Source organism: Heloderma suspectum, chromosome 5, assembly GCF_057233095.1.
Source record: "Heloderma suspectum isolate Gila_16-S chromosome 5, 16-S_ref, whole genome shotgun sequence".
NCBI lineage: Eukaryota > Metazoa > Chordata > Lepidosauria > Squamata > Helodermatidae > Heloderma > Heloderma suspectum.
Genome location: NC_139462.1, coordinates 127,401,858 through 127,419,604, shown reverse-complemented (window position 1 = coordinate 127,419,604; position 17,747 = coordinate 127,401,858). Strand labels below are relative to the sequence as shown.

The 17,747-nt window shown below is 46.5% G+C and overlaps 1 protein-coding gene across 2 annotated transcripts; it reads left to right on the top strand.

The window, feature by feature from the left end:
- The first annotated feature begins 152 nt into the window (after positions 1-152).
- On the top strand, positions 153-15,283 carry PSME3 (proteasome activator subunit 3). Of its 2 annotated transcripts, none has more exons than XM_084857340.1 (11): positions 153-289; positions 9,172-9,204; positions 9,560-9,622; positions 9,765-9,869; positions 10,074-10,122; positions 11,756-11,868; positions 12,587-12,655; positions 13,028-13,095; positions 13,249-13,303; positions 13,687-13,773; positions 15,059-15,283. In XM_084857340.1, exons 1-11 carry the CDS (start codon positions 248-250, stop codon positions 15,137-15,139), a joined length of 765 nt encoding a protein of 254 aa, XP_084713466.1. In that variant the 5' UTR covers positions 153-247; the 3' UTR covers positions 15,140-15,283. The 2 variants fall into 2 exon arrangements, with proteins under 2 accessions (XP_084713466.1, XP_084713467.1); XM_084857341.1 differs by lacking the exon at positions 153-289 and adding an exon at positions 8,104-8,199.
- The last annotated feature ends 2,464 nt before the right edge of the window (positions 15,284-17,747 follow it).

The following is a 17,747-nucleotide window of genomic DNA, read 5'->3' as shown; positions in this document are numbered from 1 at the left end:
CTCCACCCACGTCGACAGGAAGTTGCTTCTCCGCGCGTGCGCACTGTAGCAGGTAAGGGGCGGACGACAAAGACACAAAGGGGAAATCACGTTAGCTGAGAACGCGTTCGGTGATTGGTCAGGGGAGCCCGGCGGCGGGGCGATATGTTGTCACTTCCGGCGGCGGCGAAGCCGGTGGTTTGCTTGGGTGGTCGCGCGCGCGGGACAGCAAGACACGGATCGGGCTAGGAACAGTGGCCGCCCCGCCATGGCCTCCCTGCTCAAGGTGGACCCGGAAGTGAAGATCAAGGTACGGGGGAGGGGGAGCGAGCCTGTCTGCCGCGGCCGTGCCTTGGAGCATGTGCAGAGTTTCGAGCCTGCTGCTAGAGAAGATCGGGCGTTTCCCTGGCAGAGTTCAGCCTGGGCACCTTTCTGTTCACGAGACGAACGTAGCAAGAGCACGCGGGTCGCTCCGTCGGACAAGACCGAATGCCCCTCTGGCCGAGTGCTCTTGCCAGTAGCGTCGAGCCCTCTGCCCTTGGGGAGTTTGCAAGCTGGGTAGCGTGGTGGCCGTGGCCTTCCCCTCCTGTTTGTCCCCAGCTGCTGATAATCGGAGTTAAACTGCCTCTGACCATGGAGGTTCCACTCTGGTATCTATTGTGCTTACTTTTATTTCGAGCTGTGGAGGCCAGTAGCCATCGTGGTGTTCCCTTGGCTGTGTCTTCTGTAGCCTGATTAGACATTGTGTGAGAAATTATTCATTTCTGCCTGTCATGCAAAGTGTGGCTTTAACTTGAATCAAGATGATTTAAACCACTGATAAAAAGGGCCAGTTTAAGACAAGTTTCTAATTTCTAATTCATATGTTTCCTGAACATGCATAATTCTTGGCTGATAAAATGTACTTGTGTTGCAATTAAACATACACTATCGAGAAACATATTTCAAAACATTTAGTCATGCACCAAACTTACCTTTTGCACTAGGTAGGTTTTATCAGAAATGGGGAGTAGAGATGTAAAATTTCCAAAAATTTTGAGGCCATGGGGGAAAAACATGTTTGGGTGTGTGTGTGGAAAAAACAGACAGCTTGAGAACAATACTTTTTTTTAGCGCTCTTTACAGATCTAAAGTCACTTGGTTGCTTTAAGACAGCCTTCCCTAACCTGGTGCCCTCCAGATATTTTGGACTTCAGCTCCCATCAGCCTCAGGCAGCATGGCCAATGGTCAGGAATGTTGGGCACTGTAGTCCAAAACATCTGAAGGGCACCAGGTTGGAGATTGCTGCTTAGGAACATAAAGCAGCCTTTCTGTTCCTAAAGTTATTTTATGTATGACTTAGTTTGCTCATTAAATTATCATATTTTAAAACTTTAAAATGTAAACTCAGTTAGTAAATGTGTAATTATTGTCTGAAAAGACTAGAACTAGATTAAATTACTGCTAAAGCATCAGAAACACAGGACTCTATAAAACAAAACCCAAACCGTCAAGAATGCATAGACCCTACTCATGTGTTGGGAAATTGAGCATAAATGTCTATCAGTAAAATATACTATAGATCAATAATTTTAGTAAGTAATGAAAGAAATAACTGTGCTGGGAGTCTTACAGAGAGGATTGGAAAAAAAAATTCCCCATTCTTCGTTATTTCCAGGCATTTTACATCTCTAGTCTTTCTATACAAGTTTTCTTATTACATAGTTTTTAGAAATCATTTTGAGTGCAGTAAAAGCTGGGTAACACTATTATAAGTACTTTTGTCTTAAATGCTAAAAGAAAATATTTCATAATCCGAAGTTGTTCAATATTTTGGGGCGGGGGGGAAACGGTCCTTGAAAAAAACGAGAAAAAAATATTTTCCCCCCAATTTTTTCTGGGTTTTTTTCTGGACTTTTACATCTCTAATGGGGAATAATTGTGAGGGTAAGGGCTCCTGTCTGGATTTTTCTATATTCATGTAGGGACATTAAGCAAGATAGTATACCGAGAGCTTTTCAGAAGCAATGGTTGGTAATTCCTGGGCAGAACAGTGTTTCCCCTTGTCATGGGGAGTAACAGCACAATCCTGTATAGGTCTACTGAGAAGTAAATCCCATTGAATTCAATGGGGCTTACTCCCAGGTAAGTGGGTCTAGGTTTGCACCTTAAATGTTGATGCCATTTCATAGTATGACTATTCCGTGTTTATTTATCTAATTTAGTTACTCTGTTTCTTAGCCACCTTTCAACCCATACTCTCTCCAAGGCAGCCTCCAGCATAACAGTAATACAACTCAACATCACAAACTGAATCACAAATCACATTAAATATAAACAATAGCTTTAAATAAACCAGTTGCAATAACATATAGTTTCAAAATACCTATCAACAGCAAGTACCCTTAAAACCTTCAGTTAAAGGCCATGGAGAACTGTCGAGTTTTTAACACCCTCATAAAACCATCCACAGATGGGGCAAGACATATATTTATCAGGAGGAATTCCCTAGGGGAGGGCCCGCTACTTTGCACAATTAATAGACACAATCCATGGTCTATTGTATAATATTTATAATATTTGACTCCATAAGTCATGTTATTGCCTTGGAGACAGATAAAATGAGCGAACTGATAGATGATCTTGGGATTCGGTTTTAAGAAATTATGTGTAGAGTTTGATATTTTATTCCACAGATATCATTTGAACAGCACAGGACAGAGAGAGGCCCTGTGAACATCTAAAGCAGGGCTGCACGGCCCTTGGCCACTCCCAGTGTGATCCTCGAAGTTGGCAGGACTCCTCCCACTTTCCCCCGCAGCCCAGATCAGCAGGAATGGGTGGGGGGAATGCTGTTCTGATGCTATTATTGGCAGCACCATGAAAGCACTCTCGTTGGAGGATGGGAAACCCCCAGTGACCACACTTCCAAGATCGCTGTTTTCCTCCCACCGTTAGTATCAGCAGAGAAAGCGCAAATTCAGTAGTGATTGCTGGAGATGAAAGAGGCTTTCACCTCCACCCCTACCCAGCCATCCCTAGATCTCAGTGGGTAGGGAGAGAGTCTAAACCTCCCCATCCCAGTCCACTGAGATATGTGTGGATGCATGCTGAATGCAGCACTTGGGCTGAAAGGGGTGTGTACCCCTGATCTATAGAAAGGGGCTTTAAAAAAGAAGGTGCAGAGACAAAGAGTAGCATGAGGGAGTGGAGCTTTAAATAAGATTAGCATTTAATGAGCAGAGAGACCGAGGAGGAAAATGGAGAGAAAGCAGTAAAGATAGTTAAAAGCAGCATGGCCATTGAGAGACTTGCAGTGCATTGTTATACATGTCTACTCAGAAGTAAGTCCGCTGAGTTCAGTGGGACCTGTTCTTAGGGAAATGTGTAGACTTGCAGCTGTAAAGGTTTAAGGAAGAAGTTTGAACTTGGTAAAAGCAATAGAGGAAGCGAGTGAAGAGAACCTTCTAGAGGTGTAACATAGTTAAAGCTTGAAGAGACAAAAATTAAACAAACAGAAGTGTTGAAAACAACTAATAGATTTAGCTAAGACGTATGAACACAGAGAAGCAAAACATTATAGTAAACCCAAGAGAGAATGAGAGTCTGAATAATGGTTTAAGTAGAATTGGTAAGTTATAAACAACAGATTTTAGAAATACTACAGAGAGAACTGACAGACCTTAGCTCAAGCAGTGGTGGGAGCTGAGAAAGAAAGAGAGGAATCAGAGGTGGCACATGAAAAGTTTGAAGAGTGGTATTGCCAATTAAAAAAGGGTGGGAAAAGCAGTACTGGGGTACAATCTCAAAAACGATAGAATGATCTCTGTACGAATCCAAGGCAAACCATTCAACATCACAGTAATCCAAGTCTATGCCCCAAGCACTGAGGCCGAAGAAGCTGAGGTAGATCGGTTCTATGAAGACCTACAACACCTTCTAGAACTAACACCAAAAAAAGATGTCCTCTTCATCATAGGGGATTGGAATGCTAAAGTAGGAAGTCAAGAAATAACCGGGATAAAAGGCAAGCATGGCCTTGGTGTACAAAATGAAGCAGGACAAAGGCTAATAGAGTTTTGCCAAGAGAACACGCTGATCATATCAAACACTCTTTTCCAACAGCACAAGAGGCGACTCCACACATGGACATCACCAAATGGTCAGTACTGAAATCAGATTGATTATGTACTTTGCAGCCAAAGATGGAGAAGCTCTATACAGTTAGTAAAAACAAGGCCTGGAGCTGACTGTGGCTCAGATCATGAGCTTCTTATCGCAAAATTTCGGCTTAAATTGAAGAATGTAGGGAAAACCACTAAACCATTCAGGTATGACCTAAATCATATCCCTTATGAATATACAGTGGAGGTGAGGAATAGATTTCAGGGATTAGACCTGATAGACAGAGCGCCTGAGGAACTATGGATGGAGGTCTGTAACATTGTTCAGGAGGCAGCAACTAAATCCATCCCAAAGAAAAAGAAATGCAAGAAAGCAAAGTGGCTGTCTGATGAGGCTTGACAAGTAGCTGAGGAAAGAAGGGAAGCAAAAAGCAAGGGAGAAAGGGGAAGATATATCCAAATGAATACAGAGTTCCAGAGAATAGCAAGGAGAGACAAGAAGGCCTTCTTAAATGAACAATGCAAAGAAATCGAGGAAAACAATAGAATGGAAAAGACTAGAGATCTTTTCAAGAAAATCAGAGATATCAAGGGAATGTTTTGTTTAAAGACGGGCATGATAAAGGACAAAGAAGGCAGAGACCTAACAGAAGCAGATGAGATTAAGAAAAGGTGGAAAGAATACACAGAAGAACTATACAGGAAAGATCTTAATGTCCCTGATAGCCATGATAGTGCAGTCACTGAACTTGAGCCAGACATCCCAGAGAGTGAAGTCAAGTGGGCCTTAGGAAGCATTAGTAACAACAAAGCTAGCGGAGATGACAGTATTCCAGCTGAGCTATTTAAAAGCCTAAGAGATGATGCTGTTAAAGTGCCGCACTCAATCTGCCAACAAATTTGGAACACTCAACAGTGGCCTCAAGACTGGAAAAGGTCAGTTTACATTCCAATTCCAAAGAAGGGCAATGCCAGAGAGTGTTCAAACTACTGTACAATTGCGCTCATTTCACATGCCAGCAAGGTTATGCTCAAAATCCTACAAGCTAGGCTTCAGCAGCCTGTGAACCGAGAAGTACCGGAAGTACAAGCTGGGTTTCAAAGAGGCAGAGGAACTAGAGATCAAATCGTCAACATTCGCTGGATCATGGAGAAAGCAAGAGAATTCCAGAAAAATGTCTAAATCTGCTTCATGGACTACGCTAAAACCTTTGATTGCATGGATCACAACAATCTGTGGCAAATTCTGAAAGAGATGGGAGTACCAGAGAGCTTCGGCTATTGGGTGGTATAGAAATAAATAAATAAATACCAGACCACCTTGCCTGTCTCCTGAGAAACCTGTACAAGGGTCAAGAAGCAACAGTAAGAACGAGACATAGAACAACCTATTGGTTCAGAATTGGGAAAGGAGTACGACAAGGCTGCATGCTGTCACCCTGCTTATTTAACTTATATGCAGAGTACATCATGAGAAACGCTGGGTTGGATGAATCACAGGTCAGAATTAAGATTGCCGGGAGAATTACCAACAACCTCAAATATGCAGATGATACCACCCTAATGGCAGAAAGCGAAGAGGATCTAAAGAGCCTCTTGTTGAGGGTGAAAGAGGAGAGTGCAAAAGCTGGTTTGAAACTCAACATTAAAAAAACTAAGATCATGGCATCTGGCCCCATCACTTCCTGGCATATGGAAGGGGAAGAAATGGAAGCAGTGACAGATTTTACTTTCTTGGGCTCCAAGATCACCGCAGACGGTGACTGTAGCCATTAAATTAAAAGACGCTTGCTCCTTGGGAGGAAAGCTATGGCAAACCTAGACAGCATAGTAAGAAGCAGAGACATCACCTTGCCGACAAAGGTCCGTCTAATCAAAGCTATGGTTTTCCCAGTAGTAACGTATGGCTGTGAGAGCTGGACTATAAGGAAGGCTGAGCGCTGAAGAATCGATGCTTTCGAACTGTGGTGCTGGAGAAGACTCTTATGAGTCCCCTGGACTGCAAAGAGGTCAAATCAATCAATCCTATTTATCAAATCCCCTCACTGCTCATTGGAAGGACAGATACTGAAACTGAAGCTCAAATATTTTGGCCACCAAATGCAAAGAGAAAACTCACTGGAAAAGACCCTGATGCTGGGAAAGACTGAAGGCAAAAGGAGAAGGGGACGGCAGAGGATGAGATGGCTAGATAGCATCCCCGATGCAATGAATATGAACTTGAGCACACTCCGGGAGAGAGCGGAGGACAGGAAGGCCTGGCGTGCTGTGGTCCATGGGGTCACGAAGTGTCGGACACGACTTAACTACTGAACAACAACTGCCAATTAAAAGTGAAGGTGGAAGTAAAGATTCAGGGGAAACACAATTACTACTGTGTTCTGCATATTGAGCTTGCAATCATGATCCTACATCCAAGCAGAAACAGCTGTAGGACAATTAGCCACTCCAGTAAAAGGACTGAACAGAAAGTATAACTGACATTGTAAGCCAAAAGAAGAAACCTGATTACCAAGGTTAAGCATATAAAGAGTGAAGAGAAGGGCTAAGAACTGAGTCCTGAGGGACCTTAGCCAAAAGAGAATACTAAGAAAAGGAGGTATTGACAGAATTTAAAAAGATAAATTCTAGACAAGAATAAAAAAGGCAGGCATTCCAGGAAAACAATGAGAACGAAGAAGTAGAGAGTGATCCACTGAATCAAACGCTGATGAAAGATTGAGAAGCATTTCTTATTTTTGTGTATAGAAGATTAGAAATTATTCTCATCTGAGATCCCTGTAAAGTACCTAGATCTATAGACTGTCAGATCCAATCTCAAATACTTTCTGTTGAACTCATCTTTTAGTCCATAACAAATCCCACAAGGCTGTTTACAGTCACAATAGAACATCAAGTTCATGCAGCCTTCCCCAATCTGGTGCCCTCCAGATGTTTTAGACCTCACCTTCTATCAGCCTTGCCCTATGGCCAATGGTCAGGAAGCCTGAGAGCTGTAGTCCAAAACATCTGGAGGTCACTAGGTGGGGGGAAAGCTATTATGGTGGCTAATTTTCTGAGCTGTGAATCAGAAAATCCTCATTTCAGATCTCACCTCTGTCATGAACGTACAATTTATTTATTTGGCTTATATCCCACCTTACTACCCAAAACTGGTGCTCAAGGCGGCCAACAATAATAAGAACAAGAATAAATTAAAGAAATCAAAACAAAACAAACCCCAAATAAATTAAACCCAGTTAAAATCCAACAATAAAAGCAATAAACAGCACCCAACCCATGGGACACCCTCCAGCCACAGACCAGCTTGCATGTCACAGGTCTGCCTGAATAAAAACATATTTGCCTGGCGGCTGCAGGACAACAGAGAGGGAGCCAGGCTAGCCCACTCACTGATCTTTGCTGCCTTGCTTTCAGTGAGATGCATATTCCAATCCATCTTCTAGATGTGCATCCAATGTATTGCAGGTATCCAGTGTCTTGCTGGCAAGACCGCATCTGCACTCAGATGCAAAGGAGCAATGTAACTGATGAAACTGGAGGAGCAAAATAAGCTGATTTTTTCACAGTCTTGATTTCTGTGAATAAGTTAGGTTGCTCATGTGAAGACAAACTGGGAACCTAACTTTGGGTGGGGGCAGAGTAGAAACACCTCTGCCCTAATACATGAAAAATACTAAAAAGCCATACTGAACAAAAAAGGGTTAACAGCCCACCTAAAACTAAACAAAGAGGGAGGCAGTCTAACCTATCTTAGGAAAGAGTTCCGCAGACAGAGGAAGGTCTTATCCTGTGTTCCCACCAGCCTCGCCTCTCTTGGTAGCGGAATGTGCAGAAGGGCATCTGAAGAAGATCTTAAACTACAGGCAGGTTCATATGGGAGGAGGCCGTCGTTCAGATATCCTGGCCCCGAGCCATTTAGAGCTTTATCGGTAAGCACCAGCACCTTGACTGGAGCCTGGAAACAGATTGGCAGCCAGTACAGTTGATATAAGACTGCTCTAATGTGGTCTACAAAGCGCACACCAGAAAGCATTTTGTGCTGGCTGCAAGTTCTGAACACGCTCCAAGGGCAGTCCCATGCAGAGTGCACTGCAAGCAGCATCAAATAACAAGGTGGGACGCAGGATAACTTAGGCGATTTAAGCCTGACAGTAACCTCTCTTCTGGGTGCAATCCCTTGCACCTCTCGTTTTACAAATCTTGGGTGGCAAGGATGGACTAGACCAGACGTGGGCAGTTCATGCCCCTCCAGATGTTTGGCCTAGAGCTCCCATTAGCCCTAGCTAGCACAGCCAGTGGTGAGAGATGATGGGAGGCAGGCAAAATCCTCTGGAGGGCCACAACTTGCCCACCCCTGGAATAGGTCTTTCTGTGCTTCGGAGGCTGCTGCCAGTTGGGCTAGATGGACCAATGGTCTGGCTCAGTGTGGGAGCTTCTTAGGTCTATGTGCTCATACACAAAACCTATTAACCTTTACGATTGCTGTGGCATTATGTGGTGGCAATCAACAGCAGTGCTGAATTTGGAAACAGCGTTAGAAATAGGTTCATGCAGGACAAGAAAAGAGATCATGAAGTCTGTAGAGACAGCATCAAACTTCTAGATGGGCCAGGCAATAAAGATTTTCCCAGCCCTGTGATCCATCAGTGGCCGTTAGTCAAGATCAGCAACATCTATCAAAACTTAGAAGATGGCTAAATAAATTTAAGATTGTTTTCTGGCTGTTTAGACTTTTCTTGATTTTTAAATCAGTTGCATTTCTCTGTGGCCAGTGATAGTTTATGTAATTGCATCATGTGTAGTGATGCATTACTCTGGTTGTGCATCAGTACACTTTATCAGAGGCAGTATGCCTGTGTACACCAGTTGCTGGAGAACATGGGCGGGAGGGTGCTGTTGCACTCATGTCCTGCCTGTGGGGTTCCCATGGGCAGCTGGTTGGCCACTCTGTGAGCAGAATGCTGGACTAGATGGACCCTGGTCTGATCCCGGAGGGCTCTTCTTATGTTCTAATGTGTGCTTGGGCCACTGCATCTTACGCAGCTCAAACTTGGTGCCCTAAGCTACTTCTCTTCTCTCCTGCAGGTAGACTCTTTCAGGGAGCGGATTACTGGTGAAGTAAGTGTCTGATTCATCCCCATCAACTTCAGCAAATGCTTAAGGGTACCAAAGGGGCTGGATGTTCTGTTGTTGGAAGATGTGGCTGGAGCCCCTCGCTGGCTTCCAAAATTGCTGCTAATCAACGAGAGAGTTTGCCTGTAGGTGTGTTCTCCTGGCACCAGCAGTACCTAGAACTTATGTCCCTTGCTTCTGGAAGCTGCCCAGATCCCAGAGGGGTCTGTCTCGTCTCTTTCTCTCTCGCATTTCTTCGGGTTCATACAGAGCCTTGGTCTCAGCCTCGCTTCTGTGGTGCCCGTGCATATATTTTTAACATTAATTCATGCGTCACAGATGGCTCTTCTTTCTCTTTCAGGCTGAAGATCTGGTGGCAAATTTTTTCCCGAAGAAGCTTTTAGAACTCGATGCGTTCCTTAAGGTAATTGCTGGGAGCCTGCTGCCTGTCACTGGGCTGCTGTGGATATCAGCTGTCGACGTCGTGTTGCATTCAGCTTTGGCTCTTGGGGAACATGTGGTGAACATTGGGCAGCTAATGTTCTGCTGTGACTGTTCTTCCCTAGGATCCTATTCTGAACATCCATGATCTCACCCAAATCCACTCAGATATGAACCTTCCTGTCCCGGACCCAATCCTGCTGACAAACAGTCATGATGGACTGGATGGGGTAAGATTGCTCACCTGAGTGAAACATTTAATTCTACTCCAAATAGCATAATCCTTACGCTTACTGACAGTGTCTGGAGAGGGGCGGGGGAAGCTTTCTGGGAACTGAGCACGGACAGTTGCCTTCTAAGGATCCTTGCCTCCCTGTCCCTCTCCATCCCCAAGTGTTGTGCATGCACTGAGAATTTCCTGCTTGTTTTTTCAGCCCAATATGAAAAAGAGAAAGCTGGAAGACTGTGAAGAGACCTTCCAGGGTAAGTTCCCAAACCTCTGTTGCTTCCTTCAAAGTGCCTTTGTGCTGTCTGTCAATACTAGCTTGTGAAGCTGGCTTAGTCTTGTGACGGTGTCTTGTGTCACATTTGAGGGGCGTCAGGAAATCCAGAACCCTGAAACTTTGATTCTGGTGCCAAAGAATTTATGTAAAAAAAAAATACTTAATTTGTAACTATCCTTTCAGTTTTAGTGCATATCCCCAAGGCAGCTGCTTGGAATTTGAAATGATCCCCTGACATGCTCCAGTTTTTCCCACCCCACCAAAAGACATGACTGGATCTCTGTGGGGCATGACGATCACTGCCATGCCATGGTGGTGGGAAAGCTTGCTCTGGGCCTTTGGCAGGGCTGGAAGCCCCTTGCGTTTCTTTGGGGAATCCAGAGATGCGTCACTTGTAGCCTCGCTCGTGTTTTCAGTCTTCTTTTTTCCCTTGCTGTGCATTAAGACACAGTGTGTTCCCAAGAAGAAAAACAGAACTTTCAGACCCAAGGATTGCAAGTGCGCTAAAACCCATTATTTTTGGAACTAACACAAGAAAGTGTTCTGCGCAAATAATAGCAAACCTTTGGAACTCACTCCTTTGGCATTATATGGCCAAAATCAATAGCAGCCGTGGTCAGACATTCCACAGTGGGGCAGGGGTCCCCAACACCGTGGCAATGGACACCATGGCACCCACAAAGCTCTTCACTCCCTGCTGCCTTCAAAAAAATTAAGAAAACCCTGAAACACCTTAGGGCATCAGGTTCTCCTTTCTTTTCCTGAACCTGCCGCTGATCAGCTGTTCAGCAGGCAGGAGGAGAAAGCAAGGCAAAGGGTGAGAGGGGAGGGAGAGAGCGAGGGTTGGAGCGGGGAGAAACAATGAGATAAAGAAGTGAAGGGGGAGAAGGAATGAGGCCAGGGGCTAGGAAGGGAGAGAAAGAAGAAAGCTAGGGATGGGGAAGGGGGAGAAATAGGGAGGAAAGGGGTTGGGGACAGAGAGAGAGAGAGAGTGAGGCTCGAGTCTGGGCATGGAGAGAGAAAGCGCGCAACGGGGACAGGTCAGTGTGGATGGAAGATGGCTGGGCGGGCCAGGAAGCAATGCTTCCCGTTTCCCCCTCCCTCCCAGCCTCCGGCCTCACTATTTCCCTTGCCGCCACCACCTCTTGACTAGCCAGGCCTCCACGGCAGCCATTATGTGACTGGCCACATCCTCCATGGAAGGCATTTTGTGGTGGTGTCCACAGTAGTTTCTGAAATTCCCAAACGTGTTCATGGATCCAGAAAGGTTGGGGACCCCTGCAGTAGGGGCTTCCGCAACTTTAATAGCTGTGCAGAAGAGTGAATTTTACTAGGTGCAGCTTTTCAGATCTCTGCAGCACTGCAGTATGACAAACTGAAATTCCCTCCTTCGCAAGTATTTCAAGATGTTGAACTCCTGATATGGAAAGGATGGCAACCCTTATATTACTGAGTTTAGAAGTTGGGATAGAAGTAGGAATAGGCCTGTCCAGGGTTGGGAAAGAGACTGAGGTGCCTGCATGAAAAAATGTGGGCAGTCTGCTGAATGGCAAGCAAACACTCACTAACTTCCTTCATGGGGGTAAGTGGCCAGTCTCTTCTCGTGGCCCCAGGTACCAAAGTCTTTGTCATGCCTAACGGGATGCTGAAGAGCAACCAGCAGCTGGTGGACATCATTGAGAAGGTGAAACCCGAGATCCGGCTGCTGATTGAGAAATGCAACACGGTGAGCGCTGGATCCCCCCCCCCCGCCCCCGCCCCCAGCTCTGTCTTACCTGGCATGGTTCTCTGAACGGTGGGGATAAAGTCAAATGTGCTTTTTGTCTGCAGTGGTTACAACTGTCAGCTGCTCAGCTAGAATGAGGTGACTAATCCTGCGCACCCGCCTCCATTTAGGGAGGGGCCACTCACGTTGCTGCACATCCGGACCTCTCCTTGCAGCAATCTGTTGCCAAACCTTGATCAGTCCACTGTGTTGCAGCAGACGGCTCTAGTGCTCGCTGAGGTGGTGAAGCTACATCTGGACTGAGCCTTGTCAGATGATACCTAAAGGGCCTCACATGACTGGCTGCTGCTTCTCCACACAAAAATGAATTGCCATCCAGAGACAGCGAGTATGCCAGGGGGAAAGCTAGGTTCCAGCGCGTCTCTCTGACCTGCGAGTTTTCTGTGCCTAGAGATTTTTGTTTGAAGGACCATTCAGTCATCATTGAAGGACCCCTTCAATGAGAGCCACTGTTGGGTTTGAATGCAGCTGACTAGGGTTGATATCCTTGTTCACTGCTGGTGTTTTCTGAGTGTTCTGGAAGAGGTTTGTCTCTCTCTCCACCTGACCTTCCTGCTTGGGAAGAACCAGATGCTGCATGCAGAGCAGCCTGCCAGGCATCCTCTGTCTAGCCACCCAGGTGGAAACACTTTTTAATGTGACATATTCTACCCTCCAGGTCAAAATGTGGGTGCAGCTGCTGATTCCCAGAATAGAGGATGGCAACAACTTTGGTGTTTCTATTCAGGTAAATCAACGGTTGAGGTGAGATTTCTGAGAAATTGTGCTTTTGCTGTGCTCCTCTGCGAGTTCCATGGGAAAGGGAGCAAAGGTTGGGTTCTGTCATTGCTTCTGCACACTGGAGGAGGGTAAGCCCTGTGGAACTCAGCTGCCTCTCAGGAAGTGGCTCCCCTGGTCCGTCTCTCGTTCCCCATCTTTCCACTCCTGCTCAGCACAGCCAATTGAGGGGCTGCCTTGCCTGTCTGGGGCTCAGATGTCTGGACCAAGGTGGAGACTCGTCAGCACGGCCTCTGCAATCACAGACCGCTGGCGTGCATCCAGATGCGAGTGGGCCTGGGCATTCTTCCCAACATTTTCTCACTGTCTCCCACCCTTGCAGGAAGAGACTGTGGCTGAGCTGCGAACTGTGGAGAGTGAGGCGGCTTCATACTTGGACCAGATCTCTAGGTGGGTGCCTTCTCGAGGTCCTATGCTTGTTGCAGAGCTCCCTCTGAAGCTAGCTTTCCTCTGGGAGAGGTGTATCTCTGCAAAGTGTGGCCTGTCACAGGTGTGGAGTGGGGATTTGCCATCTGTTGAGCCGCTTCTCTGCTTTCATTTCAGATACTACATCACACGAGCAAAGCTGGTTTCTAAAATAGCAAAATATCCCCACGTGGTAAGTGTAGAGTGCAGATATGTTAAGTTGGTAACTAAATTTAGAATTATGAACTTTTAAGAGCATTCAAAACTGCTAAATGGAATATTATCATGAAGTCTTAAGAAATCTTTAGAACAACATTGTGGACGAGAATCTTTGTCTTGGTTTCTCGGTTTTTGTGAGGTTTGCACAGGACTTATCTTTCAATAGTCAAAGTCCTTTTTGGGGAGTGGGGGAGGTATACTGATGCAGTGACCTAGGAGACCCTTAGAAGATGGCAGTTTTGCAGGCAACTCTTAGCTGGAGTGGGGGAGAGGGAGAGAGAGATCCCTCAGTCACAGCAAGTCCCTGTGGGGTCTAGTGGTGGCAAAGCCATTCTGGCTAAATAGCTGTCTTTGTAGGAGGATTACCGTCGTACAGTGACTGAGATGGATGAAAAGGAATACATCAGTCTGCGGCTCATCATTTCGGAGCTCAGAAATCAATACGTAAGTCAGCCGCCCAGGCTTCTTTTGAAGCCTCCCTGTCTGCCAGCCCCATCACTTGTCCTCCCTGGCTTGCTTGTTGGCATCCCCTTTTTCTCTGTGGCCTCCAGCTGGAAGAGGCAGCATGAGGTGGCCCTGGCTCATACTTGCTGCACGTTCCAACCTTGTCTTTTAAGGTCGAGAATGGCTGTTGCTGCTGAATTGCCATCAGCTCAGGCTGGGAGGAAAGGGTGAGCCCAGCATCCTCTGCTGGCTTGACAAAGCCCAGCAGGTGAAGCCAGGAACCCCCTATAATCCTCTTTTGGATTGGGAGAGTGAGGCAGGGCGCAGGTGCTTCTGCTTGTTTGATGGCCAGGAACAATTGCTACCTCTGAGATTTTGCTAAAAGAAAAAAGTTGGCATGTCCATTTGAAGAGGTAAATCATGCTTGCCACAGGCAAGCGGGTGAGTGGCAGATTGCATGGCTGCTGAAATACTTGCTGAAAGGGATTGGAACTATAAGCTGAGGAAAGACCTCATTGTTATACCAGCATGCAAGCCGATAGTGCTGTTGATCATGTGGATGCTGTCCATGTGAAATATAGTGATCAGTGTGGCCAGGTCTACTGAAATCTCAGTGGTTCTACTGAAATATATACTAAAAAAAAATCTGTAGGAATTTTCGCTGACTTGAGATGCGAATCCTGACAAAAAAAAAGAATGCATCCATCCATGAGTCAAAGGGAGAATTCAGGCATTATGTTTAGTATGATGAGAATGAGCCACAGCAAACCTTGGGTTTGCGCACTCTGTCCTCTCCTCTCTTCCCCTGATGCAGCCGTGAGGAGAGGTTTGGGAGCTTTTGCTTCCACTTTTGCTTCCCCATAGCATGCCAGTGATGTCCTCCCCACCCCTGTGTGTATGTGTGTCCCTGTGCGTGTAGATGTGCATCCTCTGGACATTCTCTCCCCGCGCTCCCCCCTCCCCCAAGCAAAACCAGATTTGGCCTTTGGGGCCAAAATGTTTGTGCATCTCTGGTTCAGGGTTTGTTAGCATCGTTCATATTAACCAAATTTCAGGGTTTGGACAAAATGCTAAACTGTGGTTAATAGAAAATAGAGGTGAAAGCTTCTGAACTCCTTGCAGTCGCATCAGAGAAGGAGAGGGGGTGCGGAGCTCCCAAGTCCAAGCCTCACTGCAGCTTGTTCTCATCATGCTAAACGACAACTGGAGGGAGGGCAGGAGCTTCATGGGAAGCCATACCTTCCCTGAGTGAGAAGTGATCATTCATCATCTCCTCTCCCACTAGGTGACTCTGCACGACATGATCCTAAAGAACATTGAGAAGATCAAGCGACCCCGGAGCAGCAATGCAGAGACCCTCTACTGAGCCGTCAACATTCTGAACTTATGAACTGTTCAGTGGGCTCCAAACAGTCTTTGGCTCGGTTTATGTGACTATCAAGATGGGGAAGCTGGCTGGAAACGGTCCTCACCACACTTTTAGTTAAAAGTCTAAAGAAACTCTCTCCTAGCTCTTTCTGGTTGGTTTTTATTTGGGTCTTGGGATTCCCCCCCCCCCCGCCCCCGTCTGTGACATCTGGAAGGCATGGGGCAGAGCTTCTCTTCCTGCGTAGGTGGGGACAGGGCAGTGGCCAGTCTGTTCCAGGCAAGAATCCCGATGCCAGCAGCCCTGGATGGCCCTGCCATCCTCTAGCAGCCCAGAGGAACTCTCCCCTCAGGGAATTGGTCCCTTGATTGGCCATCAGCAGTGTCCAGTCCTGCTGAGAGCGGATTCCTTTGGCCGTTGCCTCCCTCACTTCAGTCTTCCCATCGAAAATGCAGTTTGGGGAAGCGAGCGCCCCCTTTCATCTTGCATGGCTGCCCATCTCTCTCCCCACACCCTGTCCAGTCATGCAGACTTTAATGCCACTTTAAGTCTCTCCTCCCCACCCCGTGGATTCATTCTTTTCCCATTGGATTCATTCATGGCTCATAGTTCTAGATCCATGTTTATCTCCTCCAATGTTCTGCAAGTAGCTCTCCTTTTGATATGGCACTCCTTCCATCTGACAAGGAACCCTAGTGCAACATTTGTGTGCAGCGGGCATTCTCTGGATCTTGGGTTGGGGCAAGGCAGGCCTGCTTAGACCATCAGCCCAGCCAAATTGATTTGTCTAATAGCAGCATGACTGATCAAGCACTGAAGACCTAAATCCTCGTCTTACTTGTTTCCTTCTCCTGCCCTAATTAAGTGAGCCTAGCAGTTGTTTCTGGAGGGGCTCTGCCTGACCTTCAAGAGAGCCCCCTAGGCCTAAATGAGTTCTGCTAGGCTTCAGTTTTGCTCTTCTGTAGTCTTCAAGGAAGCAGGAAGGGGGCGCCAACTACCTGGGATGCTGCAGTTTCCCTTGAGATTTCCTCTTAATCCTTTTCCTCCTCTCGTGCCGTAGTCTTGTGAGTGGTGTTAGATTTGTAAAAGCAGTGGCAGGGTGAATTAAGTTTCTTGGCCCTTCTCCCTCTCAGCGGTGGTTCTTAAAAATCCTCTCTGCAGCTCTTAAGGGCACAGGAAGCACATCTTCCCTGGACTCTTTGCAGATGCCTTTGTGTCATTGTCATTTGTCGCTGGGCAAGCCGTGGTCTTCCCCAGAGTAAAGGCTCCCTAACAGCTGCTCTTACTGTAGCTGCCACCTGGAGAGCAGCCCCCCCCCCCCCCCCGGATGTTTCTTTGTATCAGCTGCTTTGTTGGATTGTTCATATATCCTTGCCACGTTGAACGTATGTACAACTTTTACTATGTCAACAAATTAAAAATAATAGGTACTTTGAATCCATCCTCAACAATCACTGTGTGTATGAGTGGGTTGGTGACCAAGGTCTTTGCCTGCTGCACAGTTACTCTTGGCCCGCTTGCCTGCACCTGTTTGGATTTTGCACAGTGCCCCCTGCAACGGGTTATAACATTGGGGCTCTGCTGACTGCAGCTCCCTCCTCTGAGCTTCCAGACTAGAGCTGTCTTGGGCACAGCCGTGAGGCAGGAAGATCAATCTCTGTCTGCGTTGGTCAAGGGGTGCGGGAGGCTACTTCCCCGTTTCTGTTCCTGACACTGTTAATACTTTGTACCACATCATGGCTCGATCTTTGCTGTTTCTGGCTCCCAAGATTCAAGAGACGCCACTGAAAACCTGCATGGTGCCTCAGTCCATTGTAGTACAGATTTCTGGACCCAACTGGCTTTAAGGCTGAAGGAATACTGACCAAATCAACATGGGGTGGTCTCTGCTCAGGATGGCTACCTCTGCTTAGTGTAGGAGGGCTGAGCAAAAATTCAGATATGTTATGGCCATTATAGACAGATGTGTATCTTAATTATCAGTGCCCGTTAGGTTTTGTGGAGAGCTCTTTTTAAATAAGGAAGTGTGTCTCTGTAGCATCAGTCCCTTCAATCACACTGTGCCACAGACATTGCTGGTTTGCCCGGGCTCATGTCGCAGAGGTGTCTTCTCTGCCTCTGCAGCTCTCGTGCTGCCCCTTCTGCTCCGTTTTCAGGAGTCAAGATTCTAGACGTACTACAATGAGTTGTGCTGGGGTGAACGTAACTACACAGTTTGGGGGGCTGTTAACTTCCTAACTTTTAATCTCCCTGCACAAAGTCAAGTCAGGACCAACACGACAGAGGTGTACAATATTAGGCATGGTGTGGATAAAATGGAGAAGGAGAAGTTATAATACAAGAACCCAGGGTCATCCAGTGAAGCTGAATGATGGTAAATTTCAGTCAGAAAAAGAAGTCCTTCACATAGCACATAGTTAAACTGTGGCATTTGCTACCGCAAGATGTAGTGATAGCCGCCAGTTTGGATGACTTGAAAAGGGGATTAGACAAATTCATGGAGGAGACGCTATCAATAGCTACTAATCACGATGCCTATACATAACCTCCAGTATCAGAGGCAATATGCCTCTGTATGCCAGTTGCTGGGGACCATGAGTGGGAGGGC

Bases quoted from the DNA above. Each gene is read 5' to 3' on its own strand.
- PSME3 (XM_084857340.1), top strand. From the start codon at position 248: ATGGCCTCCCTGCTCAAGGTGGACCCGGAAGTGAAGATCAAG. The intron at 11,869-12,586 runs GTGAGCGCTGGA...TCTACCCTCCAG, and splicing joins TGATTGAGAAATGCAACACG to GTCAAAATGTGGGTGCAGCT. The intron at 13,304-13,686 runs GTAAGTGTAGAG...CTGTCTTTGTAG, and splicing joins TAGCAAAATATCCCCACGTG to GAGGATTACCGTCGTACAGT.